Source organism: Gobio gobio (genome assembly GCF_949357685.1).
Source record: "Gobio gobio genome assembly, chromosome: 11".
Taxonomy (NCBI): Eukaryota; Metazoa; Chordata; class Actinopteri; order Cypriniformes; family Gobionidae; genus Gobio; species Gobio gobio.
The window spans coordinates 52,158,296-52,171,129 of NC_137104.1; the positions used below are offsets into that span (position 1 = coordinate 52,158,296).

At 37.2% G+C, this 12,834-nt stretch overlaps 2 protein-coding genes across 12 annotated transcripts in view; one reads left to right on the plus strand and one right to left on the minus strand.

Annotated features, from left to right (window-relative positions):
* The window catches only part of LOC307133354 (uncharacterized protein), a 30,364-nt gene extending 22,415 nt beyond the window's left edge, over nt 1-7,949 (plus strand). For all 3 annotated transcript variants that reach the window (XM_079828413.1, XM_079828411.1, XM_079828412.1), the window contains exons 8-11: nt 1,260-1,508; nt 1,580-1,751; nt 1,841-1,950; nt 7,778-7,949. In XM_079828413.1, the coding sequence (XP_079684539.1) occupies nt 1,260-1,508; nt 1,580-1,751; nt 1,841-1,950; nt 7,778-7,881 (635 nt within the window). In that variant the 3' untranslated portion in view covers nt 7,882-7,949. The remainder of the gene's footprint in view (nt 1-1,259; nt 1,509-1,579; nt 1,752-1,840; nt 1,951-7,777) is intronic.
* Nucleotides 7,950-8,363: 414 nt separating this feature from the next.
* Nucleotides 8,364-12,834, minus strand: part of ptk2aa (protein tyrosine kinase 2aa) — a 155,918-nt gene continuing 151,447 nt past the window's right edge. For all 9 annotated transcript variants that reach the window (XM_079828402.1, XM_079828404.1, XM_079828400.1 and 6 more), the window contains 3 exons: nt 10,811-10,966; nt 10,642-10,722; nt 8,364-9,281 (listed from right to left, as the gene is read on the minus strand). In XM_079828402.1, the coding sequence (XP_079684528.1) occupies nt 9,069-9,281; nt 10,642-10,722; nt 10,811-10,966 (450 nt within the window). In that variant the 3' untranslated portion in view covers nt 8,364-9,068. The remainder of the gene's footprint in view (nt 9,282-10,641; nt 10,723-10,810; nt 10,967-12,834) is intronic.

Consider the following 12,834-nt stretch of genomic DNA (forward strand, 5'->3'; position numbering starts at 1 on the left):
AGCACGCAAGCATTTATAGATACTGTACAGAAAACGGCATTACACGGTCCTTAAAGGGTTAGTTCACCCAAAAAACTACTATTACTCTCCCTCATGTCGTTCCAAACCTGTAAGACCTTCGTTCATCTTCAGAACACAACTTAAGATATTTTTCTTCTTCTCTACGGTCTTACGTGTTAGGGTCGACATGAGGGTGAGTAATTAATAACTGAATGATTTTCATTTTTGGGTGAACTAACCCTTTAAGGGGGGCGTTTTCCCCCCCCCTCTATATTGCAGACAGAAATGGGAGATTATTTATAATAAACATGCTGAAACAATAAAAACATGTAAATTAAGATAATGTTGCACAATTAAAATGAAAGATGATTGCGCATAAGAAAGAAAACGTAGCCTCTGTTGTTATTGATTCTTTGCGGATGTCTACTGGAAGTTAAGTTTGGGCCACAAAATCGCGCATGCGCAGTAACGTTTGTTTATGTTGTTGCCGTTGAAACCGTTTATAATTAGGGCTGGGCCAAAAAAAAATCGATGTTTTTGATTAATCGTTTTTTAAAATGTGGTCGATTCAAAATCGATTCTCAAGGCCAAGAATCGATTTTTTTTTTTTCCTCGGGGGTTTCCAGTCGATCCTGCCCGGTATCGCATATATGCTTGTCGTTAAGATAAAATCTAATGGCAATCGCATCTAAGGAAGGCACGCAAATAACAGAGATAGTGACCAAATATAATGCATCATCCGGGGCATGAATCAAAGCTCAGACACCCCTGGAGGAAAAGGCCTCCATAAAAACTGAATGACGGTCGGCTAAATCGCAAGAAATGCTTGTCCTTTACTGAAAATTGCTGAAAATCATCCAATATTCTTTTTAAGTTTTAGAATAAGTGTATCAAAATGTCCATAAAAACAAAATTGTATTGTATTTAACATAATTGTATGCATTTGAAATATAGATATAAAAATAGAGATGGGTTTTAATGTAGGCCTACCCAAGTGTACCTAAAATAAAAAGAGTTTAATATACAGGTTTGTGGCTCTTAATTTCTTTTTAATTACCCACTTGTAAACTCATGTTCACTGTTCTTTTTTTATAAATATAGTAGGCTATTTTAATTAAATCTATATTCATTGAGTTGAATCGAAATCGAATCGATTTGAGAGCTTGCGAATCGAAATCGAATCAGAACATCTGAATCGATACCCAGCCCTATCTTTAATGCTGTGTAATATGTTTATGACTATTCATACTTTGTTGCAGGTTTGTCTAAAAAGCTGGACAAACTTTCCCAACAAAAGGGCTGTGGGATTGTGAGGAACTGGAAGCGCAGCATGAAGAGTCATGTATACTGGAGTGCTGCGTCGTCTACTTCTGGTCCTGAGAAGGTGGCCAAGTGGACGTCCCTGATCAACCACATCCAAAATAAACACATCCATGAGAACCCGGTGTTCCCGAAATGTGCACATCCAGACAGAGTGTCTAGAGATCCCAGAAAGTGGTTCCAACCAGGTATGCATCAGAATTGTATTATTTTATAACGTGACCCAAGTTCAGATGAAGCTCACCGTGTGTCCTTCAAGGGTCAATGCCTCTGCACAAAGTGGAGAAGATCCTGACCAATGAGCGAGTCCTGAAGGACGTGGGGAAGCTCAGTCCTCATCCCCACACATCTCCACTACAGGCCTTTCACAGTGTGAGCCTGCGTTTCGCCCCCAAGAATGTCGTATTTCCTTTCATTGGGATGTTGTGCAGGTATGGCACCTTATGAGATGAAATGTGTAGATGCACGATTAGCTGGAAGTGTGTAATGTTGTAACTTGTGTGTTGTTCTTGTAATGCAGGTTGTATCTTGCTGCAATGCACTACAATGAAAATGGAGTGTGTGAGCAGGAAAACACCAGGTCACAGGGGGAAAGCACAGCAAAGCCACTCAAAACTGCCCCTTCATATGGTGTGTTTTATTTACATACACTTACACACACACTTTACACTCAGTGATGCATTTGATATGATCCTAAGACAGGGGTGTCCAAACGTTTTTTAAAAGGGGGCCAGATTCGATGTTGTGCAACCATCCATCCATACATACAGCTGTCCATCCATCCATATATACATCTCCATCCATCCATATATCCAGCTGTCCATCCATATATACCTCTCCATACATCCATATATCCAGCTGTCCATCCATATATACCTCTCCATCCATCCATATATACATCTCCATCCATCCATATATCCAGCTGTCCATCCATATATACCTCTCCATCCATCCATATATCCAGCTGTCCATCCATATATACCTCTCCATCCATCCATACATACAGCTGTCCATCCATCCATATATACCTCTCCATCCATCAATATATACAGCTGTCCATCCATCCATCCATCCATATATACAGCTGTCCATCCATCCATCCATCCATCAATATATACAGCTGTCCATCCATCCATCCATCCATCCATCCATATATACAGCTGTCCATCCATCCATCCATCCATCAATATATACAGCTGTCCATCCATCCATCCATCCATATATACAGCTGTCCATCCATCCATCCATCCATATATACAGCTGTCCATCCATCCATCCATCCATATATACAGCTGTCCATCCATCCATCCATCCATCCATCCATATATACAGCTATCCATCCATCCATATATACATCTCCATCCATCCATATATCCAGCTGTCCATCCATATATCCAGCTGTCCATCTATATATCCAGCTGTCCATCCATATATACCTCTCCATCCATCCATACATACAGCTGTCCATCCATCCATATATACCTCTCCATCCATCCATACATACAGCTGTCCATCCATCCATATATACCTCTCCATCCATCCATATATACAGCTGTCCATCCATCCATCCATCCATCCATATATCCAGCTGTCCATCCATATATCCAGCTGTCCATCCATATATACATCTCCATCCATCCATACATACAGCTGTCCATCCATCCATATATACCTCTCCATCCATCCATATATACAGCTGTCCATCCATCCATCCATCCATCCATCCATCCATCAATATATACAGCTGTCCATCCATCTATCCATCCATATATACAGCTGTCCATCCATCCATCCATCCATCCATCAATATATACAGCTGTCCATCCATCCATCCATATATACAGCTGTCCATCCATCCATCCATCCATCCATCAATATATACAGCTGTCCATCCATTGATATATCTATCTATCCATCCATATATACAGCTGTCCATCCATCTATCCATCCATTGATATATCTATCTATCCATCCATATATACAGCTGTCCATCCATCTATCCATCCATTGATATATCTATCTATCCATCCATATATACAGCTGTCCATCCATATTAGGGCTGAACGATTTTGGAAAAAATCCGAATTGCGATTATTTTTTTATTTTTATTTTTTTAACCAATATTGCGATTGCGATTTAATATGCGATTATTTTTTAAACTCGTTATCTTCTGTATTATTCAACAATACATCATTGTATAGTAATGGTGGAAATCTTTAATTGGTACCTCACGATCCGATTCCAAAACAATTCTTGAACTTTTTCCTTTTTAAGTTTTTAATAAATTAATAAGATTAATATTAATAATTAATATGTTTTTTTATTATGATATATGTAATCATAAGCTTTTTAAAATAACTACACATTATAACAAATTTAATTAAAACAATTGCATGTTAATAACTTTAAATGTATAAACTAATATAGCTGCAAAACATAAAGTAGTAAATCATAAAGAGAAACAAAAAAACATATTCCAAGCAATGAACAAAGAGTGCTTTCAGTTTTTAAGAGTGTCTGAACTGTGAGTGATTTTTCTCTCTCAGCTTTACTGTTGTTTGATTATTAATGACATCATCATAGACAGCGGGAGACCTGCGTTCACACTAATGCACAGATCTCTTTTGAAATATAAGATGTTTTGCCCTGTCTGTTTAATTCATTAAGACATTACTGACGGTGTTTAAAATAATTTTGTGTCATAAAAGCATTTTGATGCGCGCACAGACGCGTGCTTGCGAGCACTCTTCACAAAGCGCCGCGTGAGCATTTGAAATGGAAAACCTTCTGTCAGTGAGTTTCTAACGACATGAATGAAGCCTTCGTTGAGCATTTGTAAGGAAAATACCGGCGGGCGAGAACACACACTGTAAGCGTGACATCAAAGCAAAGTTTCTCACAGCGCTTATCCTGTGCAAAGAAGCCTGCGAATGTCATTGCGATTCGCGCCGTCAACCGTTCCAAACGTTATGAAATATTATTTTATGGTTTGTGCGTGTGTGTGTGTGTGTGTGAGAGAGAGAGAGATAATGGAAGCAATCAGAAAACCGGTGTTTCTAAAACACACGCAGCGCCACCGCGCACCTGCAATTCAAATCTAAGCTCAGAATCGATCCAGAATTATTGGAGAGATGATAGTAGCCTATAGTATGAACAACACAATATTAGATAGATCAAACACAAACAGTTTTTTTTTTCCTTTTAGGCCAGGCATATGATATGTGTAACGTGCCAAGTTGATGCTTCTTCTGCAGACTTTACTCTCGCGTGTCACATGACCAGACTGTAATCGCAGCCTTTGCGGTTAGGAAATCGCGTTATATCATATTGCGATATTATCGCAAATGCAATTAATCGTTCAGCCCTAATCCATATTCTGTTGTGAACTTCAGTTGTTTCTTGAAGAATAGACCAGGAGATGTCGGATTTAAGACAGAAGTGATTCTTTTTAATGAGAACTCTCTGTGCTGCAGGTCGTCTGAAAACAGTCTGATTTAACAGTACACCTGATAGGTTATATACATTCCAAAGGGGGAGGGATTTACATTGCGGTTGAACAAAGCATGTTAATTAAATATACAGGTTTTGGGAAAACCTGCCCAGACAGAGTATCACCTACTCCTAATCAGCATAACTATTCAAACGCATAGATGCTAATCCAATCACTCAGGCAGTATTGCTCTAAACTTGTCATGGTAAATAGTCAGGAAGTGCATAAAGACAAAAGACTTAATGTCTCAACCACTTACACAGCCTGACGGCATCTCCTTAGAATTTCCTCAAGATTACTTCAAAATGTAAAACACAAATATAGATAATGTTTTCAGTTATATTCTATTACATTTGAACCTAGATATAACAATGTATAAATTTGTAATCCCACAATACCATCCATCCATCCATATATTATCCATCCATCCATATATACAGCTGTCCATCCATTGATATATCTATCTATCCATCCATCCATCCATCCATATTCCATCCATATATACAGCTGTCCATCCATTGATATATCTATCTATCCATCCATCCATCCATCCATATACCATCCATATATACAGCTGTCCATCCATTGATATATCTATCTATCTATCCATCCATCCATATTCCATCCATATATACAGCTGTCCATCCATTGATATATCTATCTATCCATCCATCCATCCATCCATATACCATCCATATATACAGCTGTCCATCCATTGATATATCTATCTATCTATCCATCCATCCATATTCCATCCATATATACAGCTGTCCATCCATTGATATATCTATCTATCCATCCATCCATCCATCCATATACCATCCATATATACAGCTGTCCATCCATTGATATATCTATCTATCTATCTATCCATCCATCCATATACCATCCATATATACAGCTGTCCATCCATTGATATATCTATCTATCTATCTATCCATCCATCCATATACCATCCATATATACAGCTGTCCATCCATTGATATATCTATCTATCTATCTATCCATCCATCCATATACCATCCATATATACAGCTGTCCATCCATTGATATATCTATCTATCTATCTATCCATCCATCCATATATACAGCAGTCTATCCATCCATTCATATATCTATCCATCCATCAATATTCCATCCATATATCCATCCATTCTTATATCATCCATCCATTCATATAAACAGCCGTCCATCCGTCCATCCTTCCAAGGGTTAATTTAAATATTATGACTGAGTTAGACTGTATTCTCATGAAGAGGCTCAGTGTTTCTCCTGATTTGCACGTTAGTGTTGTTGATTTGAGTCAGAGCTGTTTCAACTGGTTTTAAACTAAATTAAATCTCAAAAAATTCAGAGATGTGCAGCTCGTACCGGAGACCTGTGTGCCGAACGCCAACACTTCTCACCGGCTGTTTACAGGTTTCCTACACAATTTTCATTTCAAAATTCCAGACTTTTCCAGACTCGAATTTCCAGACTTCCCTACAGATTTTTCCGACCATATTTAACTTGTTCTGATAAATTGTTTTCAAATTCAACTGCTAACAAGTGTTACATTATAAAGATTTAGTATTGGCGTTTTCGCCTTTTATTAGGATAGGAAAGTAGCTAGACAGGAAGTAAGGCGGGAGAGAGAGGGGGCGGGATTGGGAAAAGTCCATGAGGCAGGACTCGAACTCGGGTCTCCCGAAGCACAACAGCACTACTACATGGCGACGCACTTACCCACAATGCCATCGGCACCGACAAGTCTGTTACACTCTGAGTCAAAACCTCTATGTAGGCTATCTAATATTTAGAAATCCTATATTAAAATATTGCCTTTTGTGACCTTAACGATCAAAATGCTAAATCAGTCACAATTTTTTTAAAGGGTTATTAATTTACCCAAAAATGAAATTTCTATCATAATATACTTACCCTCATGTCATTCTAAACTAATAAGAATTTTGTTAATCTTGGAAATATTGGACACATGAAGATATTTAAAGGATTAGTTCACCTTAAAATGAAAATGTCCTAATCATTTACTCACCCCAATGCCATCCAAAATGGCAACCAACTCAAAAACTTAATTTATCTTTCACTAAAGAAAGTAAGGCATGGATATATTGGATGGCATTGAGGTGAGTAAATGATTAGGACATTTTCATTTTGGGGTGAACTAATCCTTTAATAAAAGGGACTAAAATCTCTCAAATTTAAAATATAAAAAATATTAATATAATAAAGTCTCATGGTTTTGAAAGACATGGGGGTGAATAAATGACAAATTTTCATTTTGGGTGTACTATTCCTTTAAGAACTCCACCATCGACACCATGTTTTATCCTCAAACCCAACTTGCTTTCTCAAACTACAAAGTGCTGTGTTAACCACTGTTGAACTGAGGAAAGGAAGGAACACCAGGTCTGACCTTTACTGCCATAGCTTGGCTACAAGTTTTTCATTCATTGAAAAAAACGATTGTGTATATATTTATTATATACATTTAGAAATTAATTTTATATTTAGAAAATGAAATAGGGATAATAGTCTGGAAACATAAATATTTTTCCATACTCTGATTTATTTTTTCCATACTTTTCCAGACCTGGAAATTACTCAAATCAAATTCCATACTTTTCAAACCCCGTAAGGAACCCTGTGTTTAGTGCTCGTGTGATCGAGACACTCAGCCAGTAAACACATTGTGTGAGCTTGTGTGTCGCGCTCTGTGCACATGCAGCGCTGTTTCCTTCTGCTTTTGACCTAAAATCTAGTGCTGCCACCTTGTGTTGACATTGTGAAACTGCACGATTTGTAAATTATGCATGGCGGGCCACAAATGATTAATTTTAATAGACAAGCTGGGCCGTTAGAAATTCCTCCCCGGGCCGCACTTTGGACACTTCTGTCTTAAGACGACGATTGTGTATCAACAGTAATATCCATAATAACATGTCTTTCTGTACCCTATATTTACAGACTACATAACTGCCTTGATGAAGCTCGTCTTTGAAGAGCTGTTTGCAGACCCCGCGCCATTTGTACAGGAGCTGAAACAAATCCCCATTCCTTTTGTGTTCTGATAAACGAAGTGAATAAATAAAATGTCATAAAATCTTACTCTTCTTCTGTTCTATGCCTCACAGGTCCAGAATCAGCTCTGTAAACGTTATTAATATTCTAGAGGATGCAAGGATTTAAGCAGTTTGCTCTGAAGCCTGGGTGGGCTCATGCATTTTTGAGGGCCTGAAACCTGATTCATTCGTCACACAACTTATGGAGCAGTCCAAAACAAGCATTACATTATGACCTAATATTGTGTTGGTCCTGCTTTTGCCGCCCCATTCTTGGAAACATTTGGGATAATGTATGTCTACAACACTGTTTTAGTGGTATCCAAAAATCTTACATATTGTGCCTTTAAACCTCCAAGTTGATTGTACTTAATTTAAGGCGGCGACTTTTCTTTCTTTTTTTTAAGCAAAATGAAAATGTAAAAACCCAATCATTACCAGTTCAACCTTTTATTACGAACCCAAAAAAGGAGAAATAAGGGCAATAGAGCTAAAGATAATGATACGATTTTATTAGTTAAAAGATCTGTACAGTTGCTTCTTCCTGAGAATAATTTATATCAATGACAACATGGATTTCACGATTGTTCTGTACACAAAAGTCCAAACTCAAAGGGGTCGATTCAACCCTCGTGTGTGTGGTAAAAAATAACATGATTTTACAGAATTCTTGAAATGAAATCAGAAGGCAGCTTTGATTATATCAATTTACCAATATGTGCTTCAAGTGACTGATATGTGACTATATTCGCTTCTGTCCCTGTGGTAATATAATGCGATTCCCCCTCTTTGTCAAGCGCGTTCATACGATATCTGTGATTCCTGTACAAAATACGAGTGTGGTTTGGCGATGTGTTGTGCACACGAGAGCGTCCCCTGAGTTTCTCAGAGGATGTTGTTGAGCTCAAGCCCTCGATGAACGTCCACCATATACAAAACAAGCCTTTGGATGATTGGAGAGCCCTCGAGCGCGACCCCGGCTCAGAGTTCAGCGAGTTCCAGTTGCAGGTTTGAGTAAGACCGACTTCATTTCTGGATACAAAATAAAACGGAACGACGCTTCTAACGGTTATAAAACAAAGATATGTTTGCAATATCCTCTCCTGGTGAAGAATCTCTATTAAAACGGCTCTGTGACGTTAAACGTAGCTTTTTTTCTGTGGTCCCTCAGTGATGATCCAGCCATCCTGGAGGAGCTAGAGCGGCCGGGTTTGGGCCAGCATCTTCAGCCGGGCCTGGTCTATGACGTCCAGCAGGTTCTTGGCATCCACAGCGAGGGCATGAGCTGCGGTCAGCATCTGCTTCTTATAGTCCTGCTGCAGGCTGGTCAACACATACTGCTGCGCCAGACGCATCTTACTGATGAGCTCCGCCAGGTCAGAGTTCAGCAGCTTCTGCGCCATCTCAATCTGACACACACACACACACACACACACACACAGAGCAGGAATACATGAGCTTAATCCCGGTGCTTTTCTGACTAAAGCTTTATGATTTAACAAATGAAGGCCAAATATTAGTTGCACTGTAAAATAAAACTATTATTACTATATTTTTAATAATATTTATTATAAAAATGATTATTTAATATTTTATTATAAAATATATAATAATACTTATTATAAACAATTTTTAGTCTGACTTTAAAAAATAAAGCAAAATAAAAAAACAGACATCAAGAAGTTTATTAAATGTTTTTACAGTTGTACTATAAAATAAAACGTATTATTACTATTATATACTATTTTTCAATATTATTATTATTACTATAAAATACTTGATTTTACAGTGAAATATTACAGTAGTAATCTTATTTATTTCCTAATATTTCTATGAACAAGTATAATAATGATTATAATAATTATGAAATAAATTCTCACCAAATGTTGCAGTCCTTCAAACAAAATACAAACATCAATAAGTGTATTAAATGTTTTTACAGTTGTACTCTAAAATAAAACTATTATATCAATATTAAATACTCGATTTTACAGTATAAAATATTTCTTTTTTTCTTAATATTTGTATTAAGTATAATGATGATGATATTTATTATAAAAATGATTATTTAATATTTTATTATAAAATATATAATAATAATTATTATAAACAATTTTTAGTCTGACTTTAAAAAATAAAGCAAAATAAAAAAACAGACATCAAGAAGTTTATTAAATGTTTTTACAGTTGTACTATAAAATAAAACTTATTATTACTATTATATACTATTTTTCGATATTATTATTACTATAAAATACTTGATTTTACAGTGAAATATTACAGTAGTAATCTTATTTATTTCCTAATATTTCTAGTATTCAAGTTTAATAATGATTATAATAATTATGAAATAAATATATAATAATTATTAAAAATTCTCACCAAATGTTGTATTAAATGTTTTTACAGTTGTACTCTAAAATAAAACTATTATATCAATATTAAATACTCGATTTTACAGTATAAAATATCTTTTTTTCTTAATATTTGTATTAAGTATAATGATGATGATATTTATTATAAAAATTATTTAATATTTAATTATAATACATTTAATAAATATTATTTTTACAACAGTAATAATCTGACCATTAGCAACGTCTAACATAATTTTCAAAAATGTATTAATTATTTTTGGCCTTAATAGCATCATAAAACACTTTAGAAAAGAGATGTGTTCAAATAAAATGATAATAAAAACACTCTGATCGACCAGCATGTTTAAATGCGCTCTGGCCGATCAGGAGAAGTGATGTGAGCCGGCCTCACCTCTCTGTGTGTGCTGGCCGGTAACACTGGGATGGTTTCGTCCACCGTGGCCAGTAGCGTCCTGAGGGCCAGTCCCACATCCTGTGAGGAAACAGCAGAGCAGCTCATCACACACACGTCACACAGCGGTCATGTGATCATCCCAGTATGCCCAGTGCAGGCTGCTGACCTTCACCATAGGGACGTACTCCTCTGGCGGAGCCGGCTGGATGCGGCTGGACATCTCGATGACGGCCTTCACCAGCCCCGTCACGTTCTCATACACCTTATCATTGGAGCGGTCCAGGTTAGCTGTGGGAGGAGGACTGATCTCCTGAGGCTGGATCTGAAAACACACACACACACACACACGGCCGTGAGAGAGACGCAGTTCTGGGTTTAAACAGCAGGCGGCGGCAGATACACAACCAGTGAGATTTCCCCAATGCTTATGATTACTGGATATGAGTTTAAAACAGATCAGATTTGGATTATTAGATTATGACACTGAAAGCATCAAGATCTACATGAGCAGAGAAAAGCTCATATTAATTTATAAATTAGGATTTTAAAATCACAAATATATACTCTCCAGGTTTATGGTGATGCTGATATTTCTCAATTCATTCCCAAACTTATTGTAAACAACACAAAATATGAGCATGCGCAAGTATCTATGAGTTAATGGTCACATGCAGGTTAACAAATTCAATATTTCATCCTTTAATAAATGTTTTATTTTGATTGATTGTTTTTAATTATGAATTTGTTTTAATTTACATTTATAAGATTGATTTAATAAGTGATTTATGAATAAAATGATTGGTAAAAATGTGATTTTCTTTCTGAAGATAGTCATTATAACTCAATCTAATGCAGGTTAAAATCAAATGTCATTTTTTTTAAATAGGTGATTTACTTTGATTGCTTTTATTTTAGAAAATGATTTGTTTTAATTTTACATTTTTAATTTAATTATAATATAATAATACATTTCTAATTTTATTCTTATTGTTTCATTTATATATCACTTAAATGAATGTGAGAACCACTAGTGGCCACACAGAGAATAACATGCACAGACAGACAGAGAGACACACACACACACTCACAGAGAGAGAGAGAGAGAGACACTAACAGAGAGACACACTCTCATACAAAGAGACAGACAATCACCCACACATCACACACACACACACACACTCACATACAAAGAGACAGACACTCACCCACACATCACACACAGATAGAAACACACACACACACACACACACACACACACACACACACACACACACACACACTCACATACAGAGAGAGAGACACTAACAGAGAGACACACTCTCATACAAAGAGACAGACAATCACCCACACATCACACACACACACACACACACACACACACACACACACACACACACACACACACACACACATACAGAGAGAGAGACACTAACAGAGAGACACACTCTCATACAAAGAGACAGACAATCACCCACACATCACACACACACACACACACACACACACACACACACACACACACACACACACACACATACAGAGAGAGAGACACTAACAGAGAGACACACTCTCATACAAAGAGACAGACAATCACACACACACACACACACACACACTCACATACAGAGAGAGAGACACTAACAGAGAGACACACTCTCATACAAAGAGACAGACAATCACACACACACACACACACACTCACATACAGAGAGAGAGACACTAACAGAGAGACACACTCTCATACAAAGAGACAGACAATCACCCACACATCACACACACACACACACACACACTCACATACAGAGAGAGAGACACTAACAGAGAGACACACTCTCATACAAAGAGACAGACAATCACACACACACACACACACACACACACTCACATACAGAGAGAGAGACACTAACAGAGAGACACACACTCACATACAAAGAGACAGACAATCACACACACACACACACACACACACACACTCACATACAAAGAGACAGACACTCACCCACACATCACACACAGATAGAAACACACACACACACACACACACACACACAGACAGAGAGAGAGAGAGACACTTACAGAGAGACACACTCACATACAAAGAGACAGACACTCACCCACACATCACACACACAGATAGAAACACACTCAGAGACACTCACGCACAGAGACACACACACACACACACACACA